Below are 17,445 nucleotides of genomic sequence, written 5' to 3'. Positions count from 1 at the left end.
TGGGCTGTTGTCTCCTGCCTGTGGAAAGTAAACCAGTAGTAGACGCGAGCAGCCCCCCCCCCCCCCCCCCCCATTTATTGCTTCCAATCATATTGACATAGTAACACCTTAAAGTGTTGAGCAGAAATGTGAAAGGCTGCAAAACAGCACTAAAGTATAATATGATTAAAGACTGTCTAATTTTATATCAGCGGATTTTACTTTTCTTAAAATCTCATCATGAGGAAACGTTCATTTCAAATTATAGACATAAAGCCGTTTAAAGGACACAATAATTACATTATACTTGATGTGTAGTAACAGCAAGCCACCAGCAGGGGGCAGAAAAGCGCACATGGACGCCGTTTAACCCCCATCATCCGCCTGGCTCCTTCCTCTTCCGGTTACGGCGACAGCAGGTATGGCGGTCCCTGCTTTCCTCAGAAACATAATGAGTTTAAAATCGACTGTAATCCTACGTTTTAATAAACTAATGTGGTCTAGTTCAAGTAAATATACTACTCAGGGGAGCGCTTTGCTCTGAACTATGGGGTTATTTCATGACTTACTGGATTTTAACGACATAGTTTTTGTGTGACATGAGAAGGCCGTTCTCTTGAGTACTGAGCACAAGCCGGTGGAGGTGTTTTAGCTTTTAGTAGCGTTTAAATGCATGTTTAAAGGATAAATTGGCTGCAGACGATGTTTCTCTTAAACGAGAGTGCCGGTTTAACAAGTCCGGTCAGTGTTTACTTAGCCAACATTAAAGTAATGGAGTGGACTCTGTTAGCGGGCAGGGTTAGCATAGCAGCGGTGTGTACTACAGTTAACTGAATTTTGTTTGTTTTCAGCTTCAAGATGGTGCAGCGCCTGACTTACCGCCGTAGGTTGTCCTACAACACCGCCTCCAACAAAACCAGACTGTAAGTAAACTCTCTCCGGTTGTATTTGCTTCTATGCCTGGCTCACTGCATGTCTATCTATATAGAGCTGGTACCCTGACTATGAATACATAATGCCAGGACGGAGCTGTAGTTGTATATAGGCTAGTAGCTACTATGATACACCACATCTCCTGTGATGTTTTGCATGGTCCCTCTGAAGAAAACTAAACCACCCTCTTTTTGCTTTTGTGAAGCTCACGGACTCCTGGTAATCGTATTGTGTACCTGTACACTAAGAAGGTCGGCAAGGCCCCCAAGTCAGCATGTGGCATCTGCCCAGGAAGACTGCGTGGAGTAAGTATATCCATTGTAACCTGAAGAAGGTGCTCTGTGTTTAAATTTGTGTTTCAGAACTTGTAGACTAGGACAGCGGTCCCCAACCCCCGGGCCTCGGACCAGTACCGGTCCGTGAGTTGTTTGGTACCGGGCCGCGAGAGATGAGGCTCAGGTGTGAAATGTATGGTTTTCAGCGTTATTTTGTTATCGTTTTGATCGGTTTCCTGGGTCTTTTCACATGTGTTATGAATAAATCTTCTTTTTTTCGGTACCGGTACTAGTTTTATTTTGTTGTATTTATCTGCAACACCTTAAAGGCCGGTCTGTGAAAATATTGTCGGGCATAAACCGGTCCGTGGCGCAAAAAAGGTTGGAGACCGCTGGACTAGGATACTTAGCATCCCTCACTGCCAAGTGTAGATGAGGTTGATTTATAGTAAAGACAATAGTGCAGCAAGCTGTTGAAGCATCAGCGTATATTTGTTCCTCCTTTTTTTGTAAATGTACATTTTTACATTAATCTGGTGAAGTAAGCATTCTGCATTGGATTGGGGACTGGAAAGGTAGCTTGGAAAATCCTGCAGTTCCCTGCAACCACGAATGCCTTTTCTTCTGTTGCTGTGAAATCACCAGTAGAGATGTCCTGATTTTGTGTGCACATGACATCAACTTTCACAGGAGCAGAAGCTTTTCACTTGGTGCTGTTTGCTTATTCCTGAGTACTACATTATTACTCCCTGTAACCACTGCCTAATGGCTTGTGCCAATTCCACGTTATAGACGGTGCCTTAGGTTTGTAATGGTGCCAGTGTTTCCAGTGGGGTTTTTTTTTTTAAGTTCAGTTGATCTCAACATGCCACTTCAGGTTCAGCTAATGTTACCAGGTATATGTCATTTCTTTCAATAGGCAAATAAAAGAACATGTTGGTAATGCGCTAGTTCTCACGCTCTCTCTGCCAGGAACAAAGTGTTCGTTAGAACTGCCAAATTTAGTAAATCGTTTGTAGGTAGGTTAACGTTGAAAAGCCCACAGGCACCACAGCTTGGAGTGGTATGGCAGCTCGAGGGATCTGGATGCGGGGTTTTGACACCCAGTTAAACTTTATTCTGTAATTCTTTTAAGTTCCTTAGTTCAAATGGGTTTTAATTCAGCTATTATAAAAGTTACAAATACCTCAAAGTGTTAACTTTGATTTCAAACTGGTCCTCTTAGTGCACATATGTGCATCATCATCTTTGCTTTGGTGGTTGTGGGTTCATAAGGAGAATTAAGGACATTTCAGTGTATTAATAAGTAGTTTTTACACTTGAAAGTGCAAATACGTTGAGAAAGGACATTATTAATAAGTGTGTGTACACATAGAAACATGGTTGTTTTAGGGTTGTTCCTGGGTGATTACGCTAACGACTCTAAGGGGGGGGGGGTGTTATTGTTTTAATAGAGGTCTGACCATTTGATAAGCTGCTCACTACTCTTGAGTACATTAAATGTACACTTTTGATAAAACCTTTGAGTTTTCTCAATGCAAGAAACTTGCTGGTGTTTAAGCTAGCTGTGGTTGTTCTTCAGATAACTACGAGATCTTTCTATGGTCATATTAAAAACATCACTGCAGTGACCAGCATTTGTAGAGCAGTATATATATATATATAAATCCACCTTCCTCCAGTTCACCCCTACAGCTTTGTGTCATCAGCACTGTGTGATCCACTGCAGGCAGGTCTGAATCCAGGGAAGCACGGCAGCGTGCTTTTATAAAGTGAGCTTATAAAATTGCTCAACTGCCTTGAGCCCAGCTTTTTCTAGGTTGTGCTGCTGAAAGTGTCACTCTGCAGTTGCTTGTTCCTCCATTGTTCTCAACATCCATATCTGTGTTCTTACAGATTCGCGCTGTTAGACCTCAAGTTTTGATGAGGCTCTCCAAGACCAAGAAGCACGTTAGCAGGGCCTACGGAGGATCCATGTGCGCCAAGTGTGTGCGTGACAGGTAAAAGATGCACTTCCCTTCATCTTCTGATGCTTGTTACTGAGAAAATAGATTGATACAGGCATCAAACTTTAATTTGAAAGCACTAAAATACAAACTTGTTAGGTATGCTGTGATCAGCTAATTCATTATGTTAATTGATCTCCTTTGTTTTTTATTATTAGGATCAAGCGTGCCTTCCTGATTGAGGAGCAGAAGATCGTTGTCAAGGTGCTCAAGGCACAGGCACAGAGCCAGAAGTCAAAGTAAACTGTGTATTTGTATTGCCACAATAAAAAAATGTCAAACAAATCCACTACATGTTGTGAGTCGCAGCATTTTTTTTTTCTTTTATTGAAATTGCTGAACAGTCTGTGTGTTTGGGGTCTATTTCAAAGATTTGTTTTTTTTTCCTGTGGTCTTGTGCCAGGTCCATGGTTAAAGGGGGACCTCACACATGCAGAGCTATCTGTTGTGTTGATCCCTCAGGATTAAGGAAGCAACTGGAAATAAATTTTTGCATACATGTTTAACAAATGCAAAATTATCACTAAAGACGTTACAATAACATGTTTGGACAGCAGGACTGTTACAGGGAGTCTTCAAAAATGTCTGGACTGTGAGAAGAAAAGCGTGCACCTAGGATCAAACTGCAGTACCTTTTTTTTTTTTTTTTTTTTTTTTTTTTTTTTTTTTGCCTTCTGTTTCATTTGGGGTGCTAGCAGGTTCAGATCTTGGTTGTGTTCATGGGGCCCTTTGTGACATGTTTTGCAGTGTCTAAAGGTTCAGTTCTGCTGAAGAAGACATTTGCTATGATAGGGTACTTCATGTCCAAGCATAACATACAGCTGTGTTTTTGAGGTATTTGAGTTTCCTGTGCATTATGTGAGCGATCAGTAGTTGATCGCAAGTAAATGGAACAGAAAACTACACTTATTTTTTTTTTTTTTTAGGCTTGTGAAACACCTGTGCCCTAAAGTAAGTATTATGACCATGTAATTGACTAAAAGTCACTAAAGCTTTAAAATAGATGCTATGGAGTAGGCGTACCAACTACATTTCAGAGTACCAAAATGAAATATTTCATTAAATGTGGTTTCTTTCAACCATTGGTCCAATTCACTGATACAGAAGTGTTTAAGCCACCAAGGATGCTAATCAGATGTGTGACTGTTTAAAAGCAACAATCCAAGGTATCACTCAAGAACTCCTTTGGTGGCAGTCATAGTAAAACAAATGTATATTGTGGCATTATGCATGTGTATCTTGAATGGATGCTTGGTCTTGTAACACCAAACAAATTAATAACTCGTCCTCTGCTGTGTCCTCCAATGAAGGCACTCGAAATGATTAAATGCCTGGATGAATAAGGACCATTAAAGCATGATCATGTTGACTTTCGCAGTGAAGGGGAAAAAACATAAGAATAGAATAGATGAGTATATCCCTTTATTGTCATTGTACATGCACAACGAAATTGTAGGTGCTCCACACCACAACTGCGCTGGAATAAAAAAAAAAGAAAAGAAGAAGAAGCTAAAACTTTAACTAATGAAAATAATGAAATATTTAAATGCAGTGAAGTGTCAATAAAAATGAATGAAACTGGTTACATAGGAGCGTTTTGGGTGGTAAGGTTTCATTCAACAAAGCTGTGCACTTAAATAAACCCTCTAAAAGATTACTGTCTCTTTAAGAAACGAAACCTTACCCAACATATATATATATTTTATTGATTGATTCTTAAATAAAATCGGGTTAATGTACCTATAAATGCAATATGTTTTTAATGCTAGTAGTAAATGACAAAAAAAATCCCTTTAAAAAATATTAACGCCTAGTTGGCTGAAAAAAAATGTACTTCCGGGACACGTCAACCGAGTGTTTGCGCCTGCGCATTCAGCGGCGGAGAGGTCCTCTACTGTGGTGACTGGAAATATTTTCATACACCATGGAGACTTTATACAGTATACCTTTTGCTGTGCTTGAATGTCCAAACATAAAACTGAAGAAACCGTCATGGCTGCACATGCCGTCGGCCATGACTGTCTATGCGATCGTTATTGTGTCCTACTTTCTCATCACTGGAGGTAAATGCTAAGCTAACGTAAAAGCCTGAAGGCTAGCCAGATAATTCTGTGTTGCATTTGATGTTATCAGTGTAGTATTTAATGCCAATACTCAGTTACGTGCTTTTGTTGCGTTGTTAGATTTGCGGGGTTTTGTTGCGCTTGTAAACCAGCGTGTAATACATCACAAAACAATATAAGAGAATAGAGGGCTAACAAACTAGCCTACCTTAAACTAACTGAATATCTGTAGTTTACTTTGTCTTTATCTTGCTGTAGTTGTTGTTGATCACTGATGTTATGGTGATTATCACCTCTCTGTTCAGTCAGCGCTCTCACTGCTCAGACTTTACCTTAAACTTAATTAATTATGAATTCAACCTTTTTTTTTTCCTCCATTCACTGCACAGGTATCATCTACGACGTCATCGTAGAGCCACCGAGTGTGGGTTCAATGACTGATGAGCATGGACACCAGAGACCGGTTGCCTTCTTGGCCTACAGGTGCGTGTAAGATTTTTGGAATTAAAACACAGTCTAAAGATTTGAAGCTGAATCCTATTGATGTGTTTTCCAGAGTAAACGGTCAGTACATTATGGAAGGACTAGCATCCAGCTTCCTGTTCACAATGGGAGGCCTGGGCTTTATAATCCTGGACCGCTCCAATGCACCCAACATTCCCAAACTCAACCGCTTCCTGCTGCTTTTCATTGGATTTGTCAGCGTGCTCCTCAGCTTCTTCATGGCCCGAGTGTTCATGCGCATGAAGCTGCCGTAAGTCGAAGCTTGAATCTATCGAATCCAGACCCACGTGTCAGATACTTGATATCCAATCTGAGCTTACAAAGCTGTCTAAAGGGGAGACTGAGTCGTTGATTGTACTTCTTTGTAGCTGTTGTCTAATTTGTGCTAATTTGTCTTTTCAGGGGATATCTCATGGGCTAGACTTGCAATAAGCAAATTCAAATGAAGAGGATATTAATTATGTGGAAAACTTACATGCAGTTCTGTTTGTGGATACAGCCAACCCTTCATCGACAACCATTAAGGACTGAAAGCACTGACCTTGCTCAAGAAATTAGACCAAACTACACTGACACACTGGTTTTGTCTTTGTTTTGTAACTTCCTTTCCCACTTTCTCTTAACCTCCTATGAAGCTGGTGGAGCAGAAGGTCTTTAGCAGCTTAAATTCAACACTCTGCCACCTGAACATGTCGTGCAGGCACAGCATCATTAATGATTTTGCCATGTTGATAAAGCCAGCATGTTCTGAGGAGTAGGAGAAATGAACCTAGAGAAGGAAGAAGGGAGAGGAAGCTGCCAAACATTGATGGGACAAAATCACCAATTTCTAATTAGGACTTGCACTGTGTGAACCACTTACATGGGTGCCTGAGTGATATTACACATGTACGTTTTTGTATAGAAAACTATGAACCTTGAAAGCCTTGAACCTGTCACAGTTGCATTTTTGTACAAGATGGTGAAATAAACTGTCCTTTTCACACCTTCTCATGGTTGTTATGTGCTGTTGAAGTAGGTTTAATAGGACAAAGCATTGTTTAAAATCACATTCATCCAGATTCTGAATTTCTTTGATTTGATTTCTACTTAATGTAAATGATTAAATAGAAAATTAATACTCAGAATTTTTGAGAAGATTGTTAAACTCAAGTTTACATCAGCAGCCAAACAATGTGGCGTCTTTGCATATGCAGTGTTTAGGAGATATGACACATTTCATTTTCCCTCCAGAAGATGGCATCACAGGATCATCAGGTAATGGTGTTTCCTGGACTTATGTTTGTGTATATTTAGAAGGGACAAAGCATATTAATTAACATGAGTGCTTAAATTTGTCATATAAATATTCCAGATTTAGCCATACATGTTAATTTTCATCTGCAGTCAATGGAGTAGGACAGAGGTAGTAACAAGACAGTCATACAAGAAACATCTGAGCATTTGCACAGCATTTACAGTTCAGTTACTTCTCTGTAAAAACATGTAATGGCCTTTGCAAGGCCGTATTTTTAATGCTAAAGGCACACAAAGATACTGATGCATATTTTCAGATCTACATGTTTAGATTGATCCATTTATGATTCCCTGATATCGTGAATAAGGCTCTTGTACCCTGCTAAGTCACATAATAAGGTACATTTTTATGCAGCTAGCTAAAAACATGCTATTATGCAAATATTAAAAAAATACCTGAGAAGACAATCTAATTAATATGCAGTATATTATCAATATAAAAACATTTATCATCAAATTACGGCCCTTTAACTCTAGAGATGTGCCACCTGTGTCAGTTCTTGTGTTTGTTCACAGGCGGCTTTATGTCCTGAGGCGTTTGCTTTGTTTGGTTTGTTGAGGAGACCCTTGACGGCTTCCTTTGCTGTGTAGCACGCCACTGTGCCCGTTTTCATCAGTCAGCAGCTTCACGTAAAAATTGTAAAGAAATAAAGTCAAAATGAAAACCGGTGACAGCAAAATCATGAACACTTTCATTAAAAAAATACTTTTTGATAATCAGCAAAGTCAAACTTACTTTCCTTTTATTGCTTTCATTTTCTACAGCCAGTGTGTTGTTCAGCTTCAGGTCCAATGCTTCCTCCAGTTCTGGAAACAAACATAATAAAACACACTGTATGATTAAGAGTTTACTTATACACTTTGACCCTTTCTAGTAGTACACAAGCCACAAAGGGGGGGAAAAGGAAATACCTGTGAGAATGACATCGATTTTCTCCACGACCAGCTCAGCATCTTCTGTAGTGAAGCACATTGGGGGCTTGAACTTGAGCACGTTGCGATGAGGTCCGTCAGCACTGAGAAGAATGTGCTGTTCCTTTAGCCTGGGAGAAGTTATCAACCTTTTAGCACTCTGTTGCTGTTGACTGCACATATTCTCACTTAAAGCAGTAGAATAGAAATCAAGTGAAAACAAAAGTGAACTGTTTATTCATACATCTTCTTAACCACTTCTCCAGCTTAGGGTTGATTGAGGGAGATCACCAGACAGACAGAGAACCACACACCCTCCGTCTCATAGGCACACCTATTGCTATTTAACCTACTGAGCATGTCTCTGGACTACGGAAAGAAGCCAAACCAGCTGGAGTGAAACCAAACAAGGCACAGGGAAAAGATGCACAGTCCACACAGAAATGCTGCAGCTAAGCATCAGATTTGAACCCAGAACCTTTTTGTTGTGAGGCAGCAGTGCTAACCACTGCACTCCACTGCCCATAGATGAATCAGTGAGTGAAAACAAAAACAAAAAGTTGCAAACAGAACACAAACCTGACTGACAAACTTCCAACTCACACCGCTGACACACCTCCAATATTGTACACTTTATAGGTCTCTAAAACAGTGCAATTTTTTATTGCACTGTTTTTTTAATGCTTAATCAGCATTTTTTAATGCTGATGCACTGACGCACAGACACCTTGAGGTGCCGTGTGACAGGAGTAGCATTATTTGATGTCCATGTATGATTGCAACCTCAGTCATGTGAAAGCCAAGTTTGCGTGTTAATGATGCCTTACACGCTTGTGTCTCATTAATAAACGCAGCTTTCAAGCTGACAGGAAGAACAAAATAGTCCTCGTGGAGCTCAGTGCCGTTTGTGTGAACTCAAATTGTTACAGTGGTTTATTATGCAGTGCTTTCACACATGGGTACATTGTGTAAAGGATTATTCATTAAGAGAGCCAGAGGAGGAGGTGATAATAGACTGTTACTGTCACTTATACATGTAAGCAATGCAGGTTTTATTATCGCTCTTTATTTTTAATTCTTACTTAGGTTCATAAGTCTTGTTTTGTTGTGTGATATACTGTATGATTGGACTGCAGAAGCATAACCACTGAAAACCATCCTCAGTACAGAATAATATAAGCAGTCTGTTTGATTATATAATATGGTATTGCTGATTACTCACATACTTTAATCTGAGTAATCCCGTCTGGACTACTGTAATTCACTTTATGTGGGGGTCAGTCAGTGGTTGGTCTTACGTCTGCAGCTGCACGACTGTTAACAGGAACTGGTAAAAGAGAGAATATGACCTCTGTGCTGGCCTCACTGCACTGGCTGCCTGTGTCTTTCACAGTTCATTTTTTGTGAAACCATTTGTTTTTAAATGGTTTCACGATCTTGCCCCGCCTTACCTCTCTGAGCTTCTTCATCCCTACACACCCTGTTGGTCTCTTAGGTCAGCTGACCAGCTGCTCCTGGCAGTACTGAGACCTAGGACAGCTGGTCCCCAACCTTTTTTGCGCCACAGACCGGTTTATGTCTGACAATATTTTCACAGACCAGCCTTTAAGGTGTTGTGGATAAATACAACAAAATAAAACCAGTGCCAGTACCAAAAAAAAAGAAGATTTGCTCATAACACACGGGAAAAGACCCAGGGAAACAAAGTTAATGATAAAAACGATAACGAAAATAACAATAACACCATTGAAAACCATAAATTTCACACCAGTGCCTCAACTCTCACAGCCCGGTACTGGTGCATGTCCCCAGGGTTGAGAGGCCCCTTAACTTAAACACGACTTAAAACCCATTTTTATTCTTTGGCTTTAGGTAAAACTTAGTTTCTCTTGTAATTAAATTAATTATTATTAACAAACTAATGAATTGTTTTACTTTTTTTTATTTGGCTTTTATTTATATCTTATTTTATTATTTAGTTCCAATGTACAGCACTTTGTGTCAGCTGTGGTTGTTTTAAAGTGCTATATAAATAAAGATTATGATCATGATGATGAGTTTCCACATTTAAACTTACCTATATATGACTTCCTGTGCCTCTGCTGTGGCAGGAGTGAGCTTCAGCCTGTCCCTGACGAGCTCCACGCCTACAAAGAGACCACGACCCCTGCAGGATGTGACACCATCAGGGTTTGTAAGGTGTTAATTTTGCATGTATTGTTTTTATTTCTAAATAATTTTCAGAGCAACACTTCCCTGTGAAGTCACTAGGTTGCACGTTTAGCCAGGATTTATAGGAACACAGCATAGGGTGGTGTTAAAGACTGCTAAAGGATTAGTTCTAAAGTACGTGGGCAGCTTATCTGATGTTGCACTGTGTCACATGCTGTGTAAGCGCACCTGATATCTCCGATCAGCAGGTGCTTCTCTTTCTGCTTCTCCAGCAGACTGGTGAGGTATTGCCCCACACGCAGTGCGTTGCCCTGCAGATCCTCTTTCTCAATCACGTCTAGGACGGCCAGACCGATGGCACACGACACTGGATTACCACCAAACTGAGGCCATAGATAAGCAACACACAGAGGAAAGATGACACCGAGATCAAGTTCACATTTCCCATCAATCTGAAAATCTGCTACACCCTACTCTCCATAAAGGTTTCATACAGTATGTTAAACACATACCTGTCTAGATAGCACATGAGCAGTGATTTATTTATTTTTTAATGTATGTCTGGTAACAAAAGAGAAACTCATTTTCTGATGAAAATACATCCTAGTTTTGTTTTTTTTTCATGGGAAATAATTACAAATCAAGACTCAATGAGAAAAACAGGCTGGCTTGAATGCAGCATATTTCCACAACATGGGAAAAACAGATGTGTGGATGTGCTTGGAAGCTCTGGACAAAAACACAGAAGATGAGGACAGGTCAGCAGCAATTCTGGTGAACTTGGGAGGGAAAGCAAATGTCATGTAATGCAATCTTTTTGTGCTTTTATGTTAAAACATGTATGCAACTTTTTAAATAGCTTTCATTTATTATCACTTGCACAGATGTTCATGATCCTACATAAGACTCTTACTGTATTGAAGTACTCCATTCCAGATGACATGAAGGCCTCTGCCACCTCTTTGGTCGTGACCACACATGACATGGGGTGGCCGTTGCCAATGGGTTTTCCCATCGTGACAATGTCGGGCACAAAGTCCTCTCCCTGAAGCTGGAAGGCCCAGAAGTGGGAGCCTACTCTCCCAAAGCCCACTTGGACTTCATCTGCGATAAAAACGCCCCCCGCTTCACGGACGTGCCTGTAGAGGGGCAGAGTAATCAGCGTGGGCAGGGGTAGACTCAGGTTGTCAGGAGTGTGATTTCTTGGGTACATACTGTGCCACTTGCTGGAAGTAACCCACAGGGGGAATGACCTGCCCACCACAGCTCTGCAGTGACTCAGCAATAAAAGCAGCAATCTGCACAAGAGAACAAACATATCCAGATAAAGCCAGACGGATAAACAGAAAACAAGTGGATGTATCCTGTCATCTTTGACCCTGAGCTCTTCCCTTTACAGTTGGCTGTTCAAAACAAGAGAGAGGAGGTAGTTACAGGTCCATGTGGACAAAAATGAACAACTCTTAACAGTCTGCTGAGAATCATTCTTAGTCATCTGCTGTGTCCTTGCTTAGTGTCATGGTCCTGTAATCACACTATAGCATTTGAATACTGGCTCTATAACAATGCACAGCTTTCACGCTTTTCCTGGGATTGCTAGCTTCTTCTCATTAACTGTACCTTGCCTCCTTTCTTGTGAGCTTTGTTTATTATATCTTTGACTTCATCTGCATACGCGGAGGCAGGATCAGGGTGGTCTGCTCTGTGTTTCCCTCTGTACACATCTGGACTGGAAGCCTGCAGGAGACAAGAAATGGTTAAATATTACAAAGGTATTCACAAATCCAACTGGATTCTTAATGGGTTTTAAGTAAACCTAACATGTGGCTGAATTACGTATTATATTAAAAAAAGTTTAGATAAAAGTGGATAAGCAGCTCTTTATGTGAGTGAAGGAATACTGTCTATATCTATATATGAATTTATTTTTATTTTATTTTTCTGTGTTGCATTTTATACATTGCCTCTGTCAGCTGCACATGGAGATCAGTGTTATTCAGATCGCTGGAGAACTCATTTCCTACTAAACCAAGCGATTTGTTCCTTTCCTTCTTTTTCATCTGGAGTTTTAGCTGAAATATGAGGGAAACCCCATTCCACAATTCCCAGAATGCACCACAGCAGCACACAGTACAGCCCTTAAATTCATTGTGGTACTTTAGGTGTAATTTATCCCTAAAGTTCTCATTAAATGATGAAAAAGACATAATTTTGTATTATTTACTATGTTTAATGTATTTATCTTTTTTTAACCGAAAATCTTGAAACAAATTCTAGTTTCAGAAACTGTAAATTATTTCACGATTTTAGGTCACAGTGCACTGGATGTCTTGTTGTAAAAGTAAAAAAAACCCATTTTTGAGCTTTAATTTTCCAAACAGAAACTCCAAAAGACCCTCAAAAAAGGAAAAGACCACAATAATCTAACAGTCTGGAGATAAAATTACCTCTTTGTGGGGATTTTAATCTTTCTCCTGAGTACCATTGTAGGATTTTTGGTTAATAATCTCCTTTTTTTGTTTGCCATTCTTCTCACTGTCTGTGTTCCTCAACATATGCCTCTGACAGCAAGCTGCTCTCTTTCAGAGCCACTTACATTACACCCTGTTGAATCTGCAGAAAAAGACCCCTTTCATTCTATTTCTCTGTCTCATTCTGTGTCTCTTTTATCTACACATATGCACACGCATGCATGGTGCACACTCAGTAGGCTGCCAAAGCCCAGCGGAGCAAGTTGAGTTATGGTGTTTTAATAGTGTGCACGCAGGCAGCCGGGGAGAGAAAAAGCACTCACCACATGGACAAATTGATTCTGCTCAGTATCTGACAGCTGGTGGAACTTATATGGACTGATGTCAATGAGCGATGAGACGTGGCCATGGTACGCACTGCAAACAAAGAAAACTGTGGGCCAAAGCAGTAAATTCTATTAAAACACTGACACATGAAGACCCAGCTCCTTTCGCCACACGGCGCTACAAACCACTAACTAGTAAGACTTTTACCAGCTCATTATCACTGTTGTTTTCATTCGCCAGGTTTTTTTCTGTAGAATGACTGGTTGACGGCAGCACTTACTTTTCCAAAGTGATGATATCTTTGTGGCCTGTGTATTGCCGTGCTAGTCGGAGAGCCAGGTCGTTGGCTTCGGAGCTGAAGTTCAAACAGGCAAGGGTTACTTTGAGTTACTCAGTCACCACAAAATACACAGGTGAAACCACTGATATCACTTGAACGTCAGAGGGAGTTTGCTGTTTCAGTTCCCACCGTGAGGCCATGCAAGGCTAATTGTAAAAACTTAGTGGGGCTTCTTTACCTCTCTATGAAATCACATGAAGACATTTTTACTAATTCAAGGGTCTTTGCCCCATTTGTCTGTTATTTTAAAGGCTTGGTGCCTCTGGTTTTATTAAACTTTTTGTTGCTAATGCACAACCAAGTCCTGCAGTGGTACTTCTGAGTAAAAAAAAAATCATAAAATATGTATGTGGGGTAATCAAGTTAGTTTTTAACTGTTGCAAATCTGCAACGCCTGCCTTGAGAGGGTTAAAGAGCTCTCCACTCCTAAACTAAGGAAGACAAACCATAAATTCAGAAATGTCTTCAGTGGACACAGGTGTACTTTTGTACTACTGCACACACCTTAATAAGGCCTGTGTTATGCCAGATTTATATCAGGTAAGCTTTCTCGAAGCATTTATATCCCCATCGTAGCGATAAATACTGTCTGAGGGTATATGGATTACTATCTACAATGTTATTGCCCCGGAGCAGATAATTCTTCTCCTGAACTGGGGCAAAGGGTGTAAATAGGGCACCCGGAACCTTTTTATTTTCTCGACTTTCAGTCAGTTGTTAAGCAGACTAACAATAGTCTGCTTAATGTAGCGTACACATCAGAAATCTAGACAAACAACAGGTTATGAAACCGTGCAATCTGATCCTCAGCATTTGGGGTATTCCTCCACTCATACAGGCTTCTATATTCCTTGAATGCTGACAGGACTGTATGATTGCACTGCAGTCTTTTTTACAGGGTTTTGAGCTTCTCTGTAATTTGAGGACACAGCAGGACTTTTATGGCTCATGTTCACACCAGGCATAATCATCAAAGTAAATTTAGGTCTCCCATCATCTGCCTCCTCTATCCTCCCCACAGTGATCCACACCCAAGTAAAAAAACACACCTGGCTTATCTTCCATCATGCTGCCTTTTGTTGTTTAGTGAAAACATGTAAACATACCCGGAGTTGACAAAGTAGCAAACAGCCAGCTTGTCAGGCAGCGTGGCCTGCAGCCTCTGGGCATACAGGACAAGGTTGTCGTGCAGGAAGCGCGAGTTAGTGTTGAGTAGTTCCATTTGCTGAGCTCCTGCCTTCACCACATCAGGATGACAGTGGCCCACTGAGAAAAGGAAGATTGAATTAGAGTTCCTGGTTATAGGTCTATATGTAATAATAAACTTCTTGTTTTGCTGTTGTGGTGTGACACCATCACAGGGATAAAAAGTGGTACTTCAGCGCTGGCTGCTTTCTTTCAGTGTACTTTGTGTATATACACTAGTGCATGTGTGTTTACCATGAGCCACATTGTTGATGCAGTCCAGGTAGTGCTGTCCTTTCTCATCATACATATACTGGCCTTTGGCTCCCACAATCTTGATTGGGTCATGGCTGAAAAAAATCTTACAAGATGGCCTGCAGCAGAGAAAAAACAGAATAGTGACATGTGTAGGAGCGTGCTGGGGCAGCTGTAGGTTTTCATGTTGTGATAAAAAGATTATGAGTCATGGACACAACAGTGAAATTCCTAAGAGACACACAAAGGAACTACTACTCATTCCAGTTATTGTATATTGTATTATATTAATGTATGTAATATACATATTAAAAGTCAAATAGTAGGATACATTTAAACACCCACAAATATATACAATAGCTAAAATGTCACAGATATTCTCGAAATTAAACTTTTTAATTGTTTTTCTAGTATCTTACACTTTTTGACCACTGCCACATTAATTTGGAATCCTGCTTTTGTCAAATGAGAGCAATTATCTCACCCAATATATTTTTTCCTCAGGTCTATAGTCTCCTTTTTCTCAAATCTCTCAGCGGACATCTTGATGTAGTCCAGCTGGACGAAGCTCGACGAACATCTGCTCGAGCCGACAGAGCCCCGCTTTATACGCGCGCAAGTGCACTACTGTACCGCAGCTGGCGCGGCGCTCGCGCTGCAGAGCTGTATGGAAACTGAAAGTGGTCAAAAATGCTCAAACTTCGCAAGCTAGCCTACACTTTCACGGGTAAAAGTTTCAAGCATTAAAAAAACAAACAAACACACACAATCTGTAAACAACATACCGTCTTGAAAGCCTCAGGCTGAACCGTTTCTGCAAAGACCAGGATGAAAACAACACACCTGTTTTTACTTCTTTTGAATTGAGAAATAATACCTTCAAATACATGGATAAAAATATACTCATGGGCAATTCTGAATGTGCATACATAAAATAATATAGACAAACTAATTTTTTTAAATGCACTAGAGGTAAGGTGTCAGGTATACAGGGAGTGCAGAATTATTAGGCAAGTTGTATTTTTGAGGAATAATTTTATTATTGAACAACAACCATGTTCTCAATGAACCCAAAAAACTCATTAATATCAAAGCTGAATGTTCTTGGAAGTAGTTTTTAGTTTGTTTTTAGTTTTAGCTATTTTAGGGGGATATCTGTGTGTGCAGGTGACTATTACTGTGCATAATTATTAGGCAACTTAACAAAAAACAAATATATACCCATTTCAATTATTTATTTTTACCAGTGAAACCAATATAACATCTCCACATTCACAAATATACATTTCTGACATTCAAAAACAAAACAAAAACAAATCAGCGACCAATATAGCCACCTTTCTTTGCAAGGACACTCAAAAGCCTGCCATCCATGGATTCTGTCAGTGTTTTGATCTGTTCACCATCAACATTGCGTGCAGCAGCAACCACAGCCTCCCAGACACTGTTCAGAGAGGTGTACTGTTTTCCCTCCTTGTAAATCTCACATTTGATGATGGACCACAGGTTCTCAATGGGGTTCAGATCAGGTGAACAAGGAGGCCATGTCATTAGTTTTTCTTCTTTTATACCCTTTCTTGCCAGCCACGCTGTGGAGTACTTGGACGCGTGTGATGGAGCATTGTCCTGCATGAAAATCATGTTTTTCTTGAAGGATGCAGACTTCTTCCCGTACCACTGCTTGAAGAAGGTGTCTTCCAGAAACTGGCAGTAGGACTGGGAGTTGAGCTTGACTCCATCCTCAACCCGAAAAGGCCCCACAGGCTCATCTTTGATGATACCAGCCCAAACCAGTACTCCACCTCCACCTTGCTGGCGTCTGAGTCGGACTGGAGCTCTCTGCCCTTTACCAATCCAGCCACGGGCCCATCCATCTGGCCCATCAAGACTCACTCTCATTTCATCAGTCCATAAAACCTTAGAAAAAGCAGTCTTGAGATATTTCTTGGCCCAGTCTTGACGTTTCAGCTTGTGTGTCTTGTTCAGTGGTGGTCGTCTTTCAGCCTTTCTTACCTCGGCCATGTCTCTGAGTATTGCACACCTTGTGCTTTTGGGCACTCCAGTGATGTTGCAGCTCTGAAATATGACCAAACTGGTGGCAAGTGGCATCTTGGCAGCTGCACGCTTGACTTTTCTCAGTTCATGGGCAGTTATTTTGCGCCTTGGTTTTTCCACACGCTTCTTGTGACCCTGTTGACTATTTTGAATGAAACGCTTGATTGGTCGATGATCACGCTTCAGAAGCTTTGCAATTTTGAGACTGCTGCATCCCTCTGCAAGATATCTCACTATTTTTGACTTTTCTGAGCCCGTCAAGTCCTTCTTTTGACCCATTTTGCCAAAGGAAAGGACGTTGCCTAATAATTATGCACACCTGATATAGGGTGTTGATGTCATTAGACCACACCCCTTCTCATTACAGAGATGCACATCACCTAATATGCTTAATTGGTAGTAGGCTTTCGAGCCTATACAGCTTGGAGTAAGACAACATGCATGAAGAGGATGATGTGGACAAAATACTCATTTGCCTAATAATTCTGCACTCCCTGTAGATGTTTCAGTTTAAGTATGAGAATGAGTCAAATGTTTAATTTATTTAAACAATTGAATCATTGAATAAATCACTGCTTAAAAACATGTTGTGCATGTGTACCCGTATAAACTTACTGAGGGAACTAAATGATAATGTTGTAAATTCGGACATGCACAATATAGCAGTCAGCA

The 17,445-nt window shown here is 40.5% G+C and overlaps 3 protein-coding genes across 3 annotated transcripts; 2 read left to right on the top strand and 1 right to left on the bottom strand.

Annotated features, from left to right (window-relative positions):
* The first annotated feature begins 347 nt into the window (after positions 1–347).
* On the top strand, positions 348–3,467 carry rpl34 (ribosomal protein L34). The gene is made up of 5 exons (XM_026161819.1): positions 348–398; positions 831–902; positions 1,118–1,217; positions 3,084–3,187; positions 3,352–3,467. The coding sequence occupies exons 2-5, from the start codon at positions 838–840 to the stop codon at positions 3,434–3,436; spliced, it is 354 nt and encodes a 117-aa protein (XP_026017604.1). The 5' UTR covers positions 348–398; positions 831–837; the 3' UTR covers positions 3,437–3,467.
* Positions 3,468–5,035: 1,568 nt separating this feature from the next.
* ostc (oligosaccharyltransferase complex subunit) lies at positions 5,036–6,748 on the top strand. Its single transcript, XM_026161810.1, has 4 exons — positions 5,036–5,256; positions 5,646–5,739; positions 5,813–6,010; positions 6,163–6,748. The coding sequence occupies exons 1-4, from the start codon at positions 5,118–5,120 to the stop codon at positions 6,179–6,181; spliced, it is 450 nt and encodes a 149-aa protein (XP_026017595.1). The 5' UTR covers positions 5,036–5,117; the 3' UTR covers positions 6,182–6,748.
* A 2-nt stretch (positions 6,749–6,750) lies between these two features.
* etnppl (ethanolamine-phosphate phospho-lyase) lies at positions 6,751–15,320 on the bottom strand. The gene is made up of 13 exons (XM_026161809.1): positions 15,203–15,320; positions 14,719–14,837; positions 14,385–14,544; positions 13,219–13,293; positions 12,935–13,028; positions 11,761–11,877; positions 11,356–11,438; positions 11,054–11,279; positions 10,369–10,523; positions 10,046–10,135; positions 7,969–8,099; positions 7,793–7,863; positions 6,751–7,680 (listed from the first exon to the last, which is right to left on the bottom strand). The coding sequence occupies exons 1-13, from the start codon at positions 15,259–15,261 to the stop codon at positions 7,579–7,581; spliced, it is 1,482 nt and encodes a 493-aa protein (XP_026017594.1). The 5' UTR covers positions 15,262–15,320; the 3' UTR covers positions 6,751–7,578.
* Between the last annotated feature and the right edge of the window lie 2,125 nt (positions 15,321–17,445).

The sequence above is a fragment of the Astatotilapia calliptera genome, chromosome 3, assembly GCF_900246225.1.
Source record: "Astatotilapia calliptera chromosome 3, fAstCal1.2, whole genome shotgun sequence".
Taxonomy (NCBI): Eukaryota; Metazoa; Chordata; class Actinopteri; order Cichliformes; family Cichlidae; genus Astatotilapia; species Astatotilapia calliptera.
The sequence above is the reverse complement of the archived record's forward strand: the minus strand, read 5'-3'. Positions and strand labels throughout refer to the sequence as shown.